At 46.0% G+C, this 22,077-nt stretch overlaps 1 protein-coding gene across 1 annotated transcript; it reads left to right on the top strand.

Moving 5' to 3' along the window:
• The first annotated feature begins 1,034 nt into the window (after window positions 1-1,034).
• TBCC (tubulin folding cofactor C) lies at window positions 1,035-6,024 on the top strand. The gene has a single exon (XM_067565034.1). It carries the CDS (start codon window positions 1,846-1,848, stop codon window positions 2,917-2,919), a length of 1,074 nt encoding a protein of 357 aa, XP_067421135.1. The 5' UTR covers window positions 1,035-1,845; the 3' UTR covers window positions 2,920-6,024.
• Window positions 6,025-22,077: the final 16,053 nt, after the last annotated feature.

Here is a 22,077-nt window from a genome sequence, read left to right as displayed (position 1 = left end):
GCTGTATAAACTTTCTTTATGTTATAGAATATTAGTTTAACCAAAAAAGATATGTTCTGCTGAGAAATGCCAACTCACAGCTACAGCTGACTACATTTCTACCATGCAGCAGGCAGACTTAGCTTATGTTATTTCTGTAGCTTCAGCCACAAACATACTTCAAAAATATTCCTTGACTATAAAATAAATTTAAGAAATACAGAGTAAAAAGGAAAACAGAGTGAGAAATCCTTGGTAGTTCTATATTTTCAACAGCTGCCTACCTCTAACACATTAGAATCCACATGCACACCCTTCCCCTTCTGAATAAAACAGACATTCAAGAGGTCAGATGCACAATCATGCAAAACACAATCAAACTGGGCATTTGCACATATAAATAGCTACTTCAGTCCCTATTTATTTGTGCATCCAAATACTCCATTTGCACATTTGACTTTTTGAAAAATAGTCACTTGATCTCTAGGAATAGTTCTGAAGAGCATGTGCACTACAATCAGCCAGCACATCTCGCATACGGTGACATTTAGTACAGGAAGTACTACAAATGTTTGTCTTGTCTTTGATACGGGATCCTTAAATTCGAGGTATCCAGTGTGCTCTGTCTCAATTTTGACAGTACCTGTCCATTTATTTTGTAAGTTTCTTCAGGGGCACCACCCAGGTAGGGTGACCAGATAGCAAGTGTGAAAAATCAGAGTAACAGGGACAGGGGTAATAGGTGCCTATTTAAGACAAAGCCCTGAATATCAGGACTGTCCCCATAAAATCAGGACATCTGGTCACCCTAGGCCTAGTCTTCCTCTTTGTATTGGACAGTGCCAAAGATAAATAAATAATTAACAATACAAATAATGTAATTCAGTGGGCAGCCATCACTGGATTGGGCCAGACTTTATTGTGAACATCAAATACATTCTGGTCACAAGGACGCCTCAGGCTGCAAATTATTTACGAAGAGTCAGGAAAGGAAGACGACAGATGAAGACTAAGAGGGAAAGGAGCCTCCCTGCAGCCCAGCTTCGAAGCGAACTGACAGGGAAGGGAAGGGAAGGGAAAGGAAGAGGCTCTGCTAGGGGTGCAGCGTGGCAGGGGAGAGGGTTTCTCCGGCTCTACTTCTGGCCCCTCGTTGCGCCTGGTGTTGGGTTACCCCGGCCTGCGCCTGAGGCCGCCTCAGCCCCAGCGTTTCTAGGGGCACAGCCCAGCCCCACCGCTCCTCTGAGCTGCCCCCCGGGGCGGTGGCGCTGCCGCAGCGGGGCAGGGGACCTGCAGGCCAGGGACCGCAGCGCCTAGATGAGGGAGCCGAAGCTCCGCCATCCCCGCGGCGTCTCGCCTGACGGGCGAGGCCAGTTGCGGGCGAAGCTGCCCCACCCCGGCCGGGGCCCGCCGCGGCGAGCAGGCGGCTCCTGACCGGAGCCCAGGAGCCAGAGCACGAGCAAGGCTACGCCGCGCCGCCCGGGCCCAGCCGCTGCCAGGGGAGCAGCGCGCGCACCTGCTGCACTGCACGCGCGGCCTCCTGCTCCACCGGCCTCGGCGGGGAGCCCCGCGCGCAGGTGGGGGAGGGGGGGCATTTACAGCCTGGCTCTAATTTCGGAAGCTTAATAACAACAAACCCACAGGCGCGCGCATCTGGTGCCGACGCTCACTCACCCGTCCCGCAGAGAGGCGCCGGCCCCTTTAAAAGCACGCGAGGCCACGCCCACCCCCGCGGAGCCCCCCCCGCCCGAAAGGCAGTCCACCAATCCCGGGTGGGGACGTAGCTGAGGACGCCGGCAGCCAATAAGCAGGCGGCTTAGTGACAGGCGGAGCAGCGGCGGCGGCGGCAGGTCGCAGAGTGGCGAGAAGATGGAGGCGGCCGGCGCGGAAGTGAGCCCGGCGGCTAGCGGCGGGTCAGGGCCGCGGCCTGCGGTGCCGGAGCGGCTGCAGCGGCGGGAGGCGGAGCGGCAGCGGGAGGCGGAGCGGCGGCGGCAGGAGAAGGCGGCCCAGGCGGTGCAGGAGGAGCAGAGCGGCTTCTTCGCGGCCGCCTTCTCCCGGCAGCGGGCGGCCATCGAGGCGCTGCTGGGGCCCGGCCCGGGCGACGGCGACGAGGAGGCGGCGGCGGCGGCGGCGAGGAGCCCGGCGGGGTCGCTGGAGGCGGCGGCCCCCCGGCTGCAAGGGCTGCAGAAGCTCCTGACCGACAGCGTCCGCTTCCTGGCGCCCTACGAGGTGCGGCAGGCGCAGGAGGCGCTGGGCCGGCTGCAGGGGGCCCTGGCCGCCAAGCGCCAGCAGCTGCAGCCCAAGAAGCCCTTCGCCTTCCGGGCCCGCAAGAAGGAGGCGGCGCCCGCCCCGGCCGGCCTGCTCCCAGCGCAGCCCGCTGCGGCTCCGGCTCCGGCCCCCGCCCCGCCCGGCCAGCTGCCCGCGGAGGGCGAAGGGAGCGGCCCCCCGCTGTGCGGCTTCAGCCGAGCCGAGGCCCAGAGGCTGGAGCTCGGCCCCTCGGAGCTGCTGCAGCGCGACGTGCTCCTGGCCGAGCTGATCGACTGCCGGGTGCTGCTCCGCGGCAACCCTAACACGCTGCGGGTGCGGGACTGCCGGGGCTGCACCGTGCTCAGCGGGCCCGTCTCCACCTCGGTGCTGGTGGACGGGTGCAGCGGCTGCCTCCTGGCCCTGGCCTGCCAGCAGCTCCGCACCCACCGCACCCGCGACACCCGGCTCTATGTGCAGGTCACTAGCCGGGCTATGGTGGAGGACTGCAGCGGCGTCCGCTTCGCTCCCTACACCTGGAGTTACCCAGGCATCGAGGTCGACTATGAGTCCTCCGGGCTGGACAGAGGCAGGAACAACTGGAACCTGGTGGATGACTTTGACTGGCTGGCCAGAGACGAACCCTCGCCCAACTGGAGCATGATCCCCGAGCAGGAGAGAATCACCCAGTGGGACTGAATGGGGGGCTGCAAAGGAAACTCCTTCCACCCCAGGGGGGTCTCTGGGACGGCAGAGGAAACTTGTGGCTGATCAGCAGGTCCCAGCATAGCTGCAAATAAAATAGCATTGATTCATTCTAAAACAATTTAATTCAATATCAGATTGTGGGTATTTAAATACTGAATTATAATATGGGAATAAACGACTTGCTTTAAACTGTTATAAATTGATGTGCTAGCTGCTAACCACTGCAGTATCCCTGTGACAACTCTTTAGGGCTTCTGTGATTTGTATACTAGGTTTCCCTACTCAATGGCAATGAGCTCCTAAATAGAGGTACACTGCTGCTAACTTGTTCAAGTGGATAAAATCTGAACTGCCTTGTAGCAATGTACATTTCAGTGGAACAAGTAATCTAATGCTCAGAAGGAAGGAATGTGAGGTGCCTGAGTTCCCCAGCACATTACAGTCTATGACCCTGTCTTCACTAGGAAAATAATGCATTCTTTCTTCATTTTAGATAGTGTGATAAAAGCCTACTGAGGACAAGTCAGCTTGTAGCTGTCATCCATGTTAGCAAGCAGATCAGGACCCGGGGGAACCTAGGGCTACGCCTACACTAGAAAGGCTCCAGGGCTGCATCTAGTGAAGTGCTGCTGTAGACACTTACTACAGTGATGGAAGAGTTTCTTTCATTGCTGTAGTAAATCCACCTCTTTGGGAGGCAGTAGGAGTAATAGGCTAAGAATTCTTCCATTGACCTAGTGCTGTACACACTGGGGCTTAAGTTAACTGTGTCTCGCAGGGGTGTGTGAATTTTTCACACTCCTGAGCTATGTAGCTAGGTCAGCCTAAGTTTTACATGTAGACGAGGCCTGGAATTTACTTTGACCTGCTAACATGGGTGAAAGCTACAATTTGCCTTGTTCTCACTAGACTTTTACAACATGTTGGCTAACAAGGTAAGAACCTTCCCCCCCTCTTTTTCTAAAGTTTTGATCTCAAGTTAATCGGCAATCCGTTAACTCAAGGTAAATATGTTCATAAATGCTAGTCTGGGTGCAAAACCACAAATGTAGCCTGAAACAGACATTTGGGACATATCCAGACTAGCCATTACAAACATTAATTGGCAATCAGGTAACCAGCAGTAAAAAGTAGTGTCGACAAGTTCTTAGAGTGCACGTGTTTATGCAATAGGTGATGGTTAGTACCACACAGCTCGTGCTCTAGTAATATGGTGCAGTTGCCTAATTGGGAGAAGAGAGGAAGGTTCTTAATGTACAAACTCTTGATCCACTGTCTGTACTACTACCTTCACTTTTGCATAGGCAAGTTGCATTGGCTATTTACCAAAGCCTATTTATGGTGAAGATATGGCAGTAGCCCTTCAGAAGGCATATAACATTGCAAAATGTGTAATAGTACTTCCATATGTCTTCTAAAGTAACATTCTGCAAGTTTTTGTACTTATATACAGGAACTTCCCTTGAAAGAGCTCATTGTGTTTACTACTGTGACAGATTGGTACAAGGATGTGGTGGTTCTGTTTCAGATGTCCTAGTTTCAAAGCCATTGTAATGTTCATACACATAGGAACATCTCTACTCTTTCAAATATGAATGTAGGTAACTATATAAAATATTAACACTGCCTTGCCTACAAAAAAAAACCCTCCCTCTGGGGTGCGGGTAAAGTGCAATGTCATAGAATGTCAAACGCCTTCATAATCACTGTAAAGGAGTATCTCAGTGTGAAGATACTCTTAACTACTTGACTGTTTGTTTTTCACAAACAGTGATTTTGTCACCTATTCAGTTTCTTTCCGGAATGAAGTGGTGTTGTAAGTTAAATTTTAAATGAAAGAGGGGATGGGTTTCTGTGTATTTTCACAACTTTGTGGTTTTGTTTACTTGTATTAATGTACATCTTCAGGCTGAGTTTTTCAGGTTTTATACCATGAATATACATGAGCAGCTGTACTTACCTGAGTCCTTATTTTGTCTAGTTTTCTGCCACTGTTGAAACTGTTTTCTCTTGTTTTAGTCTCAATTAGTCTGAGTCTGGCAGTCTCAAACAAACAGGTTCTGTACCTACTCTAACTACTTTCTTTGAACATATCTTTAAAGGGACATTATCAAGTGACAAGTTTGTAGTCTTATGAACAGGCTCTAATTGGGATAAAGAATCAAATTTGTTCTTTATTATGACTGCCCTTTTTCCCACTTGTCTTTGCACTGATAGTAAGCAAGTCCTCTTCACTTCTTGACCTTCCTACTGTAGGTCTGTGTTGGATACAAACTATGCGTCTTGGACTTTATAAGAGCTAGGGAAATTCCTGCTTTGTAGAATAGCATTAGTAGACTCTGAATTCACCTACTACTATTTCTTAAATTGTTCCAGTTGATTGAGGTAAAGCAGTAAATCAACAAAGGGAGGAAAGCCTTTAAAGCTGGATCACAGAGAATGAAGTTTCGATGTGTTATGTGGAGATACGTGGCAAGCACCCTAGCAACTCACTTCAGTGATCACTGACAACTACCAGTGCCTCCTGTAAAGGGCTTCACTCTTAAAATTCTCTTAAGTCTTGTAGTCCTGCAGGAAAGTTGCTACTTCGGAAGAGGATTTTCAGACAATTAGTAGTGGTAGTTGGCCATAATGATTGCACTGCGTAGGGCACATAGAACTGGCAGTATGAAATGAAGCATATAATAATTCAGTTAAAAGTGATTATCCTGAGGACTGAATCTGAGATCCCTCACTCGTGCAATTAATTCTGTGCATATATAAAAGTGGTATTTCTGTTAGTCTCCCAACTCCTTGCCCTTTCCAGAGGCTACATGTATTGCTATGCAGAATCTCTTATTTTCCTGCCAGGGAATTATTCTAAATAAGGGGGAATTGAACAAACAAAAGTACTGTGTCTAAAAAGGTTGCACTAATGTTGAATGACGTGTAGTGTGTAAACATTTAAGGTTGAAGATTTATCTGTTGGCTATGAAATTGTCAGTGTAGGAGCATCTTGCAGTCAAATTAAATCTTTTAATCTCTGCAAGCCTAAAAAGATTAGAATTGGGTGAAAAAAGCAAAATACTTGCCACAAAAATTCATTCTCATTTTTTAGTGAATTAACTTTTGGCACAAGCATGAGCCACTTTATGTGCCCACGTTGAGGAAGACGAGGTATAAGGTGCCCCTTTATTCCAGCAGCGGTTGCCCATACAGCAGGGCTCGTGTAGGAAAAGGGTATGTTTACACTGTAATGTAAGCCCAGGTGTAGTGGGACTCAAGTCGGTAGACCTAGGGTTAGAGAACTCGCGGCAGACTGTCTACAGTGGAGGTAAAGCCTAGATTAAGAATTTTCTAGCCTGGGCTCAAATGCAGGGCTGAGATGTCCACACTGCAGCCTGAAAAGTACACCATTAACTCACTGCCAGTCAGGCCAGCTGCCAGTACCACACCAAAACAGCATTAACAAAACCTTTTTAAAAATAAAGTGCCTGAACAAGTGCAAATAGTGAAACCATGTACAAGACAGAAATTCACTACTGTTTCATGTCTACTAGCCCCTTATTCTTTTCCCTCCTTACCACATTGGCTACACGCTTGGTATCAGGAGTAGGGATGGAGCTATCCGTGAGGGAAGGGATCAACATGGAGGACTACATGGGGCACAGTTGTCCTGCCCAGCTGTTCATAGGGCCTGATTGCATGGCCCACCCAGCTATGGAATTGTCCAAGCTGTTTCTGGACTGCATCACAGCATACAGGGGAGGGGATTCAGACTGTGGTGCAGGTGCAGCAGGACCCAGTACTTTTGCAGCCATTAGTAACAGTAGCCACTCAAACAGTTCTTTTTGCAGAGCTCTGTCAGCCTCCCTTAGCCATTATTTCTGTTCCAGGAACTGCTAAGCAAATGCCTGCTCCGAGGCTGAAACCCGGTCCTCAAGCTGTGCAGCCAAGCCTGAATCTTTCCTCTATCCGTAAGTCCCTCTCTCTTTGGTACTAGACCTCTGATGGGCCTTGTCCGAAAGTTCATCACAGAAACATTTCTTAGAATAGTCACTGAAAGTACGTTGACCCTGGCTTCTGCTACATTGTGAGCCAGCTGTGGAGGTACCGAAGCTAGTAACCGTCAAAGGGCTAGAATAGGACAAAACATAGAGAGGTTATTGTATCAAATAGCTCAGTGCAGGAGCACAGAAAAGATCCTTGTGGAATTTCAAAGACAAAATGTTATTTTCAAAACTGAACTTAAGTACATTTGAGAGGGATGCTTCAGAGCACAGAAGCTCCCTGGACACAGCCAGGTTAATTGCAATAAAAAACATTTGAAGACGAGTAATTTAAAAATCAAAGCTGTTTTCAAAAAAAAAAAAAAAAATTGCAGGACAGCGTGGATTGGTGGATGTCATCAGTAACCATGCTACAAAAGATTTTTCTATCATTTTAGGCCTTCCACATTTTGGAAGACATCAGTTCTTGGGGTGCCCAATTGGCAAAGGGAGATGTTATTCCAAGCTGCTGGTGGAAAACCAGCACTGTATGCAACTGAAATATTCAAACATAAGTGATTGAACAACACATCTATGAGTGGAGTAGGCTGCTTAGCTACTGCGATGGTTCTGGAAATACACCCTTCACTGAAATGTGACTACCTCACTGGAGTTCTTGAGACAGGAATTTCAAACCCCAGTTGTATTTGGGACAAATGATTTTGTCACCTATGGACTTCCTTTAACTGAAACAGACTAGATTTGTAAATGGAACACGTTTCCACACCCCACTCCACCCTGCAGTTCATTGTTTCCAGGTGGTTTGCTACACCATTGAGTAGTTTCAGAGCAATGTATTTACATGCTTGGCAGTACAAAATTATTATTAAGAAATAGAAATGCCCTTGCAAAAATCTGCACCTTTCTTGTAAAAATTCACTTTCAAGATATTTTTACTCTGCATTTTCTGGTCACCATTTTAGACTCCATGGTGGGTGGGGCCTGGGGGTGATGCCAGGCCATTGGCATACAACCTGCCATTAACTAATCTGACATAGAATTTGCCATTAGCTTCTAGCTGGGACTTCTGATAACAGTTACATTGGTTCATAGAATGGAAATCCCTCCCATTCCTATATTGATAAACATTAAAGTGTAACCAGAAACTTACCAGGCTCCAGGCCAACTTCTGTCCCTTCTATGTCTGCTGCCTTCTGCAATAGGCTGTTCCTCAGGGGGAGGAGGGGCCATCAGAACGCTCCTCAGAGTATGGCCCTAGGATGTGCTGATGATGATCCTGCAGCAGAGCCTCCCCTGGGACCAGTTTCAGCAACAAAGTCACTTTTCTGGCCTCACTTGGCACCGGCTGCTGGCTCCCAACAGTCCCCATGCTGGATTCTGGGGCCAGCAGGTTCCCATCCTGGCCGACCAGGTCTTTGTCCACCTCTCGGCTCTGTGCTCAGCGCAGTACCCAGCTGCTGGTTAAACTCCTCATAAAACAAGCATGATACTGGCAAATTGCCTGAGGTGCAGTTCTGTTCACTGGTTTTCCAGTACTCTGTCTTGAGGCACTTAATCCATTCTCTGCACTGGTCAAATTAAGTGCTAGACTAGGAGTGCTGGGAGGGAGGGGAGGGGGAGGCATGCTGTCACACACCCCTGGTTTGACGTGGTTTCCATTATATAAAGGGTTTACAGCTCGGTTCAATGGCTCTCAGTATCCCCACTATAAAAATTGTTCCAGCACCCCTGCTGGTCACCAATCTGACCCAGAAGAAAGCATTTTGTCCTGAAAGTAACATGCGCAGCCGTCAGGAGAAGGCCCATCTCACACTACTGTCCTATACTGTGACTTCTGGCATTCCAAACAGCATTAAGGGACTTGGAAAGAGGAGTGCTGCAATGTTAACCTTTCCAATGCCGCCAGCTTCTTTGCTATTTGTTGGCGTGCATGGTCATTCCTGGTGCTCTTAGTAAAGTACACTGTTTTGCTGGCCTCTCATCAGAGAGTCACCAAAATCTGGCTGTGCTCCCTCAGCCATGAAACAGCATGCTCTGCAAAGGGCTTCTTCTGGTCAGTCTCCATGGCAAATACAGAAGCTTCTCTGAAGGTGTGTTTGCAGCTCAGCTGTCAGAAAACAAAGGAAGGGTGACAGAGTGCTGCACTGCAACAAGAGGCTTGCTTCTGTTTCCCAGGATGTTGGCCCATGGGATTGTGGGATACTTTTGGCAGACGCTCAGGACCCAACTCATGGGAGGGGGCTACCTCTATACTGCAAAGCAATAGGGCTTGAACCCTGGGTCCCGGTTTGATTCATGCTCGAACTCTCCACCCCTGAATTGTTCTAGGACCCTGGGTTTGAGCCCTAGTCTGAGGGTATAGCTACACTGCAATAAAACACCTGCAGCTGGCCTGACTTGGGCTCAGGCTGTGGGGCTCTAAAGTTACAGTGTAGACATGCTGGCTCTGGGACCCAGCTGACAAGGGCCATCTACAGGTGTTCTATTGCAGTGTAGGCATAGCCTGAGAGCTTTGTGTGTAGGTGGAAGGGGTGTTTGGGCTCAAGCCTGAGTCTAAGTCCGGACTTCCATTGCATTGTAGACATACCCAGAGAGAATAGCCTGCACAAGGCCCTACTCCTGCTCCTGTGCAGGCAGGTGAGGAGTGGGCGGGTGGAACAGGGAGGTGGGCAGCTTGTAGCTTTAAAAAACCTGAAAGAAATGCTGGGGTTATCAAACCATATAAGTGATAGGAGCTAATGAGTTGTGGGCTTTAAAGCGCTGCTTAGAATGGCAGGAGACATTACAAAGATACGCACAGAAAAAGAAGCAGCTGTGTTCGTGTGTTATGAGCAGTATGGCCTTGCTTCACCTGCATGCAGTGAGTCCTGGGCATTCCTGACCCAGAAGAAAGCATTTTGTCCTGAAAGTAACATGCGCAGCCATCAGGAGAAGGACCATCTCACACTACTGTCCTATACTGTGACTTCTGGCATTCCAAACAGCATTAAGGGACTTGGAGAGAGGAGTGCTGCAATGTTAACCTTTCAGCATGAGTGAGGAAATGCCAGCTGAGAGCCCAAAAATGTGATTACCAGACCCTGTTAGAAAATAATCTTTCCTTCAAAATCAAATGGGAAATGGCAAGAGATGTAATTATGAGGATCTAAATATTGCTCATTTTATGGTTTTACAAAGATTCTTAACAGTGAAAAGGTGTTAGGGAAAAAAGAAGTTTAATAAAACATTTTAAGCATAGGTTAATAACCTGTTTGAAACTGCTGCGCTGTAAACTTATTCCTCCCTACAGAATACTATTCCAATTGTCAACAGTAAACTTATTTTTCATGAAAACTTTAACACTGAAGTTGACTCATTAAAATGCTTTATTTATTTAGGAAAAATGAGCAGGTACCCATAAATATACTGGGCTTGTGTAGACAGAGTTAGCCCACAACAAGCGGGGGTGGAAATCTATGGTGCACTAGCATGCAGCCCACTAACTGGCTCTGTAGTACCATTACCATGCATAGGACGTGGTAGCAGGGTCCACATGGCACCCTCCTGTGCTGTAGATTTCCCCCCAGCATGCCAAGCACAAACTTTCTATCTAGAGACAAGCACTCCATCAGCACATAAAAATACAGGACCAGATTCTGCCACCGTTACTCCATAATAGCCTCAATGGAAGTACTCACTGAATAAGGTGCTACACATGAGAGTGGCCATGCTGAGTGGGACCAGTGGTCCATCTAGCCCCAGTATCCTGTCTTCCAATAGTGGCAAATGCCAGATGCTTTAGAGGGAATTAACAGAACAGGGCAATTATCAAGTGATCCATGCCCTGTCATCCCGTTCCAGCTTCTGGCAGGATTTGGGACGCGCAGAGCATAGGGATGCACCTCTCGCCATCTCAGCTAATAGCCACAGATGGACCTATCCTCCGCTGTTTGTAAGACTGATGGAGGCTGACACACAATATTTAGAACTTCGTCAGTTTCACTAACTCTTCCCTCTCAGCCAACACTCACCAGGCACAAAAAGACATTGGAAAATCCTACTCACCAGCCTCCTGGTTCTCTTTCCCTAAGGCCTGGTCTACACTGGCGACTTAGATTGACTTAAAGTCACTTAAGTCGACTTAATTACACCTGCATCTACACTGGCACCCCTCTCTCTTAATTCAAATTAAGGTGCCAGTAAAATCGACTTACTAAGACCACCTTCTCAAGTGGCATAGCGCCTAATTCGAATTTGTTAAATCGATTTAGTGTTAGTGTAGACGCAAGGGAATTTAAATCAAATTAATTGACCTCCGGAATGTATTCCACAATGCCCCATTTTGACCACTCTGGATAGTCGCGCTGTGCTGTTCTGTGGTCACGCTAGCAGGAAAAGTCCCCACCCCTCAAGTCCCAGGAAGATTTGAATTTTCATTTCCTGTGCTGCCAGCATGGAGAGAAGTTTGTCACTGTGCTTTGACACTGCATGGCTACTGCAAAGCCCAAACGTGCTCCAGCATGGAGTCGACCAGAGGTCTTAGATCTCATCAGTCTGTGGGGCGAGGAGTTTGTTCTGGCTCAGCTCAGACCCAGCAAAAGGAATCTGGACATTTATGGGAAGATATCCCAGGGCATGCTGGAGAAGGGACACCAGAGGGATGCTCAGCAGTACCGCGTGAAGATCAAAGAACTGCACCAGTCGTATCAGAAAGCCAGGGAAGCTAACAGCCGCTCTGGCTCCTCACACAAAAAAATGCAGATTCTATGATGAGGTGGCATGCAATTCTCAGTGGGGATCCCACCACGGTGCCTTCCTGCAGCATCAATACCTCCGGTAGGTCACAGTCAATGATCAGCGATGAGGACTTCATGGACAAGGAGGAGGAGGAAGCTGAGGAGAGCAGGCTGCAGGAGAGAGGGGTGTCTGTTTGCCCCAAAAGTCAGGACTTATTCCTGACCCCCCAAGCAGTCCAGCAGCACACAGCACAGCACAAATGATCCCAGGGAAGGCACATCTGATGAGTTTTCTTTCTTATTAGCATTTCTGTCCTTGTACATTGGTTAGGGGGGCACGAAGGGGATCTCAGGCATTTCGGTGACTGTACTGTGTGGCTACCCAGGGATCAGTTTTTTTATGTGATGAGAAATGCTACGTTTATCATCAGTTGATATCTCATGGAAAACTTAATGTATGTAATCTGTTATCCCTAAAAAAACTTTTCAGGGAGGGCTGCCTTGTTCCTCCCTCCACGGTAGGATTCTTCGCTGCAATCAAGGTCATGCATCATGGCTTCATGTGTTTTAAGCATAGCCTCCCCCACCCACCATGCCGTCCGCAGTTCCTCTCTGTAAGGGTTTAAAATACAAGCAGAGAGAGAGTGAATCATTTCCTACATTGTATCAAGGGAACCATTTGCTAAATTTTTAATGGAAACATTGTGTACATTGTTTTACTGGAATCATTGTCTACATTGTGTCAGGGGATCATTATCTAAATTGTTACATTTGTTTCATTTTCTTCACTCTGCTAACTGTGACTACCTTGTTACTTTTCTTTTATTCTGTAGACACCTCCGCAGTGAACCGACCCTTAAGAAATGCTGCGGACAGACTGTCTCAGATTAGGAAGAGGAAAAAAAAAAAGCAGAGACGACATGTTTGCGGAGCTCATGAATGCCTCAGCAGCCGCAGAGGCAGAGCATGGAGGCTGACCTTGTCACAGAACATGGACAGGGAGAGTCGTCGAGAAATGATGGAGCATGATCGCAGCACCACGCAGGAAATGCTGTGAATCATGTGGGACCAGGCAGACATGCTCCGGTGGCTTATGGAGCTTCAGGAGGAATGGAGGCAGGACAAAGTCCCGCTGCAGCCCCTCCATAATGCTCCTCAACCAAGGGCTTTGCCGCCCTCCCCCTCTCCCGCCCCCAAGAGGTCTCAGAGGAGGTTGTCCAGGATGCAGTATGTGCTCTCCTCCACCCCGGTGGAGGCAAGCAGAAAGCCGTGGTGGCCACAGTGATAGCTGGCCAGCAAGCTAGCACCCTATCCCTTGAGACAGTGAATGAACACTCCCCCCCACCACATCCCCCCATGACTTGACTGTTCAGAAATAAAGTTTTGCATCAACACATTTCTTTATTAAATCGTATCTTGTTCAGGAGGGATTTGGTGGGCACGGATATCGATGGGGGCGGGGGGTTCACCAAAGGCAAACAACATACAGGAACAGAAAGCAGTCCTGCATCTCATTGCAGAACCTGGTTTTCAAAGCTTCCCTAATGCAAAGAGCTCCGCGGTTAGCTCTCAGCATAGTGCTGGCATCTGGCTGCTCATAATTGGCGGCCAGTCTTTCTGTCTCCACAGCCCAACCCTGGGGGAACCTCTCACCCTTCGCTTCACACACAGTATGAAGAACACAGCACGCAGATATCACTGAAGGGAGGTTCTTTTCACTCATGTCCAGCCTAGTGAGAAGACTCCTCCATCTGTCCTTTAAACGCTCAAAGGCACATTCTACAACGATTCTGCAAGTGCTGAACCTCTTACTAAAACACTCCTTGTCACTGTCAAGGTGACCAGAGTACGGCTTCATTAGCCAAGGGAGCAAGGGGTAAGCAGGATCCCCCAGGATCACTCTGGGCATTTCCACACCCCCAATCTGAATTTTTTGGTTGGGGAAGAAAGTTCCCACCTGCGTTTTAGAGAACAACCCCAAGTTAAGAAATACATGAGAGTCATGCACCTTCCCAGACCACCCCACATAGATGTCGGTGAAACAACCCCTGTGATCCACAAGCCCCTGCAGGACCATGGAAAAGTACCCATTGAGGTTTATGTACACGGTTGCTAGGTGGGCAGGCACTAAAATAGGAATGTGCATCCCATCAATCCCCCCCCCCCCCACACCACACACACACACACACACACACACAGTTTGGGAAGCCATCGTGGCAAACCCCTCCACTATGTCCTGCACATTTCCCAAAGTCACTAGCCTTCGTAGCAGAAGTCTATTTATGGCACTGCACACTTGATTCACGGCTATGCCCACTGTAGATTTACCGACTCCAAATTGATTCCCAACCGAGCGGTAACAGTCGGGGGTTGCAGCTTCCACAGAGTGATGGCCACTCTCTTCTCCACTGTCAGAGCTTGTCTCAAGCAAGTGTTCACGTGCTTCAGGGACGGGGCCAGCTCTGAGCACAGTTCCAGGAAAGTTGTCTTTTGCATATGAAAGTTTTGCAGCCACTGATCATCATCCCACAGCTGCATAATAATGCAGTCCCACCAGTCTGTACTTGTTTCCCTGCACCAGAACCTGTGCTCCACGGACTGCAGATGATTCGTTACATCCTGCAGCAACCCGGAATTGTTCTGCTCGATATCTTCTAGCAGGGCAGCCTCGGTGGCATCGGTGTTGTCTCTGCTTCAGCTTCTTGCTCTATTTCAAAAATAATCAATGATAAGCCGCGATGTTTGTCACGCTCACATTTATAGTACAGAGTTTAGCTGGCTCCATGTCTCTGCAGCAATGGTGATAGCGGGGAGTAACAAAACGGCATGAAAACACTTTTCCTGTCTGTTTGGGGCGGGGAAGGGTGGGGGAAGCAGTCCACCGTGGCTAGTTGCACTGTGGGATAGCTACCCACATTGCACTGCTTTCTAATTCAAATTAAGGCTGGTCAGTGTGAACGCAAGAGACCAGCGCAAACAGTGTAGTGTGTACACTCTGCTGCGACTTCTAAAAATCACCTGCTGAAAGTCAAATGAAACAAAGTCGACTACCCACGGCAGTGCAGACATAGCCTCAGAGGAAGAATGAATAGATGGGCTTTGCAGTAGGCCTTGAAAGGCAACCGCTTCAAGCTACTTTGGAGGTGGGAGTGAGTACCTAAGTAGAGAACCTATCTCAGAGAACATACTGACATGACCTCGGCTGACTGCAGTCGTGGCACAGAGTGAAGGGTGCTGTCTCAGGTTGACCTCAGGCTATTTAGAGCTCAATAGGTCAAGCAGACCACCTTAAAAACCAAGAACTAGTGTGTATAGTACAGCTTTGGTGTGATATGTTCACAGACATGTAAGTTCTAATAAGTAGGATACTGAATTCAGCACCATCTTCACTGTCTAGATGGATTTATGATGGGGCCTAATGTACAGCACACGACAGTAACCTAATCTCAGAGACAAAAAAATATGTGTAAGGAGATATACTGACTCTTTCAGGCCAGAGGGGGAACTCACAGGGGCCAGGCTACTTGGATCCAGGAATTCTGCAGCAGACAGAGAGTTAGAAATGACAGAAGCAGATGGTAAGAGAGTGGGCCCAGGGTAACAGAGGGGGGATGGAAACACTCCAGGCTACTGTCTCTTTTTGGGCCGGGCACCAGGAGCCTTGTGGTGTAGCGTGGAGCAGGGCTCCTCCCTTTCTCAGCCAACCATGACAAGTTCCAGGAAGGAGGGCACCATATAATCTATTAATTCCCTCATAACAAGGGGATAGACTGGCAGGAAGAGAATTGCCTGCTACCCACAGGGCAGGGGGAATGAGACCAAATTGTTTTTACTCCGTCTCCAAACAGTGGTGGAGCTCTGGGAAAAACGCAGCCCACTAGAGACAGCTGGGGAGAAAGGGACATTTTGCTGTGAAGGTTTTGATTGTTTGAAAAGCTTCAAGGGCAGTCTGACTGCAGCGCCACAGAAATAATCTAAAGGGCTAGCTGGGAGAAGCAGGCTCAGTGTTGCATTCTGCTACAGTATGGCTGAGCAGCAAGGTCTGCATCAAAAACAAATGATTTCAAGCTCCTCACTGTTCATAATAGAAAAAAATTCACAGATGTTGCTGCTACCTGATCATCTTGTAGCAAGACAATCACTAAACAACCAAATGCCAACATGCCCTCAATCAAGGAGGCAAATATTATCCTTGCCATGTCCTCCAGTTGCTTTCCCTAACCAACCAAAATCACTTCAGTCTGATACAGCTTCAGCCAGTTGGTTTTCATCAATACCACAATATAGACCAAATCCTGTGTGAAGCAATCAGTGTTGCCTAGGTCATTTGAGCTAAAGCTATAGAGCGAGGTATCACCATGTACACCACAACCTCACTGCTCACCACTGAATTGTACTCTCAGGGAAAAGGAGCAACTGTCCACCATCACTATTAAAGAACTCTTCGTAAGAAAGGAATGGAGCCACCAAGAGCAGTCCTATCCATGCTCATTGTGGCCTGCAGTCAACAGCAGCTCATCATCAGTGGTATCAAACACAGATGATTAGAACTGGGTGAAACTTTTTAACTGCAGCTCTTTTAGTGAAAAATGCTGATTCCGTGATACCAAAAAGTTTGGCAAAATCATGTTGGTTTCACCTAATTTTTGGTTTTGAAACCAAATCAAAACACACGTCTGCAAAAAATCAAAATGCTTCACTGTGAAATTTTTTAAACATGGCATCTCAATTATTTGGTTCAAAATGACTTTTTGTTTTGAAATTTCCTTTAATTTTGTTTTTCAGAAAATCAAAAATGTTAAAACTGCTCAATCTAAGCAAAACATTTCATTTGATCCAAACCAATTTTATTTTTCAACTTTTCAATTAGCCAAATATTTTGAAAACTTCTGGTTTCAGTCAGCCCCAAAACCCATTGTCTTCAATGGGAAGTGAGGATGGTCAGTGTCTCACAGGATCCAACGATTTTTGAAATTGTCAGGAAGCCAAAAAAAAAAAACAGTTATTCACCCAGCTGCATAGCTAATCAATTTAACAATATCAGCATGGCTACCCAATCTTCATCCCTTAGCGTGGAGGAGACCATTTACCAGTACAACAGCCTCAGGGTCATACCAAAGGCGCTCGTAAAGCGCACACAAGAAAAAATTGAAGTGAATAGTTCAGGTATCCCCAAGAACCTTAACTCTGGCTCTATATCATTGCAGGCAGAATAAGCAAAGAGCTGGAAACAAACACCTTTACAAGGGTAATTCCAAAAAATAAAAGATGCTAGAATTGGATTACTTTACTCTTGTTGATAGAGTGTCCGTAATATTTTTAAAAGCGTCCCCCTGCCAGTGACATTTAAAGACAAGTTCACCTGCTTAATTTGCTGCAGCCGTGTGTTAACGCTTGACTTTTTAAGACCATATGGTCTCCAAAAAAAAAAAGGAGACAAGTTTTTGTGTATCTTCACCAGTGTTTGGTTAACATACTGTAAGACAACGTAAGTTGCACAGTGTGAAATCCTAGCCATTGCTGAAATCAATGGGAGTTTTGGGCACAGAATTTCATCTGTAGCATTGGATCTTATGAGATGCTGACCATCCTCCGTTCCCATTAAAGTCAATAAAAATGTAGTGTGCTGTCACAGGGTACCTGGTCCCTGTGAGTAGATTTGGGCCCAGCTATCCTGTGTCAGAGCAAGTGAACCCAATCCAACCAGTTAAAGGGGACTGGCTACACCCTGGTCTATGAAGGGTAGGGAATGAGAAATGAAGGAAAGGATGACTGAAACAGGCTGTGCCTAGGGAATGGAACCCACCGGGGAGTAAAGCTACCTCTAGTGGTGGGTCCATGGAGTAAGGGGCCAGATGCTCAAGGAAGCAAACCTGGGGCTGCTGCTCCAGGAAGGGAGCAGAGCTGACTAAAGCTAGGAGGCTGCCAAGAGCAGGAGTACCAGGACCCACTGGGAAGGGTGGCCCTGAAGCCGAGAGAAGCAGGAGTGAATTAAAAGGCTGTTTTCTGTTGGTTTATTTGTCTGCCTTAAAAGAATAAACCATCTTAAAGGAGACTGGGTATGGCAGTGTGTGCTTGCAAGCCATGGAGAAGCCCTGCTCTGGGACAGGTATTCAGCACTTTGTTGAAGTGGACCGCTAGCTTCCATGTCTGGGATTATGAATGTTTTATGGCCGGGGGCAAATGAAATTGGTTCATGAAATCTTTAACAAAAAATGATTCATCTAAGTAGGTCCCATTTTATAAGCAAGGTCTAACAGCTGGACAGCGTGAAACGTTGATACAAGATTGGGGGCATAGTGAAGATTAGGGGGTAATCTCAGTTGTGCACTTTGTACTATTTAGGTTTGGTTTTGTTGGTTTTGAGAAAATTTCAACTTTTTCTTACCAATTGCTTAAATGTAGGCACCCAGAGACTGTCCTCTGGGTTTTCAAAAAATATGGACTCTTCTTCTCCCCATATTGCCCTCCTATGTCTTGCCATGCAGGGTCCTCCTCTAGTCTCCCCTTCCCGTTGGAGTGGAACCTGGAGGGCAATGGATGTAAAGAACATTTGGTGGATTCATTGGGAGGGAACTGTGTTTAGGCATATATATATATGGCCATTCCTTTCCTTCTCAGCTGCCCTCCTCCTTTCTGTGTCGTTCCTTCTCCTGCTCTATGACTCCTGACCCCTACTCTTCGTAAGACTCTTTCCTGCCTGCTTGCCCCGACTTTGACCATATTTGTTCCATGTGGGATTCCTTGCAGGCAGCTTCCCTTTTGTGGCCAGGCTCATAAGGTGTTCATCAATTCTGTGAAGTCCATAGTATATGTGACAACTGTTTTTAATAACTAAATTACTCTGGTAAGCCCCTCACTCCTCACAAAGTTGTCAAAGGCAGTCCTTGCCAAGACCAGCACATCTAAGCCAAGTCATTTTGAAATTATGACAACTGAGGGTGTGGCAGGAAATAGGAAAATACTGAAGAAATGAGATCCCAAGATGGAAGGGATTCCCAGCCTGAAATAACGCTAATACAGTCTTTGTGTTAGCAAACATTTTGTGTCACAGCTTCACAGCAGTGTCCTACGGCTCTTGTTTTGCTGTCTCAGGCTCTAGCATTTGTTCTTTTTTTTCTCTTTGTTTTCTTCATAGGGCTTTGGAAGTTAAAATAAAAGCTATGCTACCACAATGTTCAGTTTGCATACTTACAATGTAAGTCTGTACATCTAAGGGTGCTCACACCAGTATTAATTTGCTGACATTGCACATAATGTGAGGTGTGTGATTTCCAAAGGATGTAGGCTGTTTACATGAATAGTTCCGCATCTATAATAAGAGCCTCTGACAAATTGAGAGGATACATTCATACCAAAAAAAACCTGTGCAGACTTGCAAGACCTAACAGTTCTAGTCACAGCTCATGGTCTCCCCTATATCTGTCTTACTTGGTCTTCCAGCTGGGCTGTTGAAGTGTTTTCCAGTAAAAATGACTTTTTTTCGGTGAGCTTGAGCTCATGTTTTCCAGTTACAGGAACAGAAAAGAAGCCTGTCCAGAAGTGAAAGCATGGAATTAGGGCATTTGGCATATGTTGGCGGTGTGTCTTTGACTCTTTGCACAGTAAACAGGATAGCCTAAGGGCTATGGTAATAAAAATAAATAAATAAAATACTACAGTAAACACAGACATGTTGTGGTTCAAAGAAGCCTGTTTGCTAAATATACACAACATGCATAGCCTTGCTACATAAACACTCTGTTGTTCTGGGTTCTGGTGGCTTCTAAAACAGTGAGTGCTGCTAGAGGGCTCACAAACTATTTAAAGGGATACTATCCTATTTGTATACACTATAATTGGATCAGCATTCGTCCAAGCTAACAGCCTCTGTGTTCCTGGTGACAATCTAGAATTTGCAATATCCACATTGAGCTGCATGAGACCCATCCCCTCTGCGTGCACACTTGGTGTTTTTTGTTTTACTCCTAAATAAACAGCAGAACATGTTTTCATTGTATACAATTTCGATCTGTGTTCCTGATATAAAATTGTCAGATGCTCCAGTTTCATTTTATCATCACTGACACACAGGCAACTCATTCAGCTTCATTTATGTATAACTCACTTCAGGCTATCAAGAACTTCTGGGTTGGTGCTGTTGAAGCCAATGAAACACGGTGACCTGCACTGCGGGGTTACCTGACATTTTGCTGAGGAAGGAAGTCCTCACTTTGATGCTATGTCTTCTGAAGAGAGACACAGACTGTCCAAGAAACAGCACTTCCCATCTACTTTATCAATTATCTGCTATTCGTTTTGCTTGTAACTTCCTCCCTCCCATGCTCTGAAGCGCCCACTCCATAAAGCAAGCGTAAGCTGGCAAGTGGCAATGCAAACCACCAGACCTGCAGTGAAAAGAAAATTCCAATTGTTAGTTCCAAGCATTTACACGTCACTTGTATTTAGTGAATGGGACTGTTGTTTTCTTGTCAAGTAGGGGCTGCCGTTTTAACAATATTGCAGTGTACTGTCAAGCCCCATGATGGAGAGCTGAACTAAGAGACTCTAGCTCCCCCTTTCAAAAGCAATGGTAATTGGAGTTTGTAAGGAAAGTTTTAGTTTTTAAAAAAACTTGAATTCATTTAGCAGTAGTTAAAATTACTAATGTAACACCCCTTGCAACTTGAGAAAATCTCTGATTTCCAGTGTTTTCAAAAGGAAACAGAATTACTTCAGTCTTACTGTGCAATGCCAGACTGTTCCCATGTAGGCTTTTTATTATATTTGACACTTAATATTTTTTAAAGAGACTTACTCTGTGCTAATAGCCAGGATGATTAGAACAGCTGTTACACATTACAGTGGTGTTTTTCTTTAAGCCATTCTGTTGTCAGCCACTAGAGGATGCACATAAGTCACATGATCTGTGCTTTCCTCCTCAGAAATTGAAAGCATCACAATTCTGTTTAGCTGTTCTTTTGGCCACCATCTGGGGATGCGGGGGTGAAGAGGTCTTTTTTCAGCATGTTTTTTTTAGATTGTAATACAGTGATACTCAGACTGAGGTTCCTGAGTCGTAAGTGGCTCTTTGATGTATTTCCTGCAGCTCTTTGCAGCACATGATATTAAAACACTTCTGTGGTTTCATTGGTAGCCAATCAGGATGCTTTTACTATGTTTTTAACCAATTGTAATTGATAAAATAATAATACTTAGTCATTTTGCTGTGAGAATAATATATATAAACATTTCCCCCATCATACTGCTTATATAGTATAGTACTGTAGTAAATGAAACAATGAATTCACTGTGACTCTTTTGGGTAATGTGCATCACTACTTTGACTCTGAACCACTGAGATTTGAGTATCACTGCACTAATACGTTGCATTAACACCTGAGCACTCTCCTTTCTATTTTAAAAAGAAATCACATTGCATTTTTCTTTTCAGTTTGTTTAGTCCACTTTTCTTTATTGCAGAGGTTTCTGAACTAGTCCACGGACCACCAGTGATCCACAGAGCACTTGATGGCGTATCGTATGGTGTTGTTGCTCTTTTTTTTTTTTTTCCTGAGCCAGAGGATGAGAATAGATGGAGAGGGAAATGAAACGGAGAGGAAACGGGACACCATAATTAACTCTTTTTGAAAAGCGTTAAGCCCTTATTAGCTAGGCTAGGAAGGATTAGCTTTTATCAGTAAACATCAATTTCAACATACACACACACTTCAAAAACTGATGAAAAAGTACAGTATTTCTATAAACAGTAGTTAAAATTTACAGATAGACAAAGTAAGAAAAATGCTGCTTCAGAACTTGTTAGGATTTAATTTAAGGCTATTTACTTCATATATTTTGATGTGATGTTGACAATTTGTGATATAACCCTCTAACTTTTCAAATCTCAACGTCTGTCATTAAATAATTGTCTGACCCCTCATTGTCTAATGCCCCATAATTTCCCACAATTGTGAACATTTAAATTGATAAAATTAGAAAAAAAGCTTAAATAAAACTGATATCCACTGAAATTATAAAAAAATAAAAATTGAATTCTGCCAAGTCCACTTATAACATCAAAGGCTTTTAAAATGACATACATACATTCCTAATACTGCTGTTCAGAGTAAGTATGTGCTGTAGTTGCCACAAGGATGTTATGTGAGCATGTCTTGTGGGCCACTGCCCTTTCTGTTCAATCTCGGTATTGACAGTTAGTCCACAAAATTAAAATGGGTGAGATTCCTTGGATTCTGTACTGCATTCTGTCTACTCCTTCAAATGCTCTGTAGCGAGTCTGAAGGACTAAAATAGTCTCTATTATGTATTTACTAGTGACGATGAAGCAGAGATTCCCTTCTTAATCATGTGGTCGAATTCATCACTGGTGTAACCCTACTGAAGGCAATTACTTTTCGTGCATTCTTGACAAATCTTGCTCCTCCACATTGGCCCATCATGAT

This window comes from Emydura macquarii, unplaced genomic scaffold (assembly GCF_026122565.2).
Source record: "Emydura macquarii macquarii isolate MOO-44397 ecotype Brisbane River unplaced genomic scaffold, CSIRO-AGI_Emac_v2 contig_2676, whole genome shotgun sequence".
Classification (NCBI taxonomy): domain Eukaryota; kingdom Metazoa; phylum Chordata; order Testudines; family Chelidae; genus Emydura; species Emydura macquarii.
Note: the sequence above shows the minus strand (reverse complement) of the source record. Positions and strands in the feature narration are given on the sequence as shown.

Coding starts and splice junctions, on each gene's coding strand:
- TBCC (XM_067565034.1), top strand. CDS start 1,846: ATGGAGGCGGCCGGCGCGGAAGTGAGCCCGGCGGCTAGCGGCGGGTCA.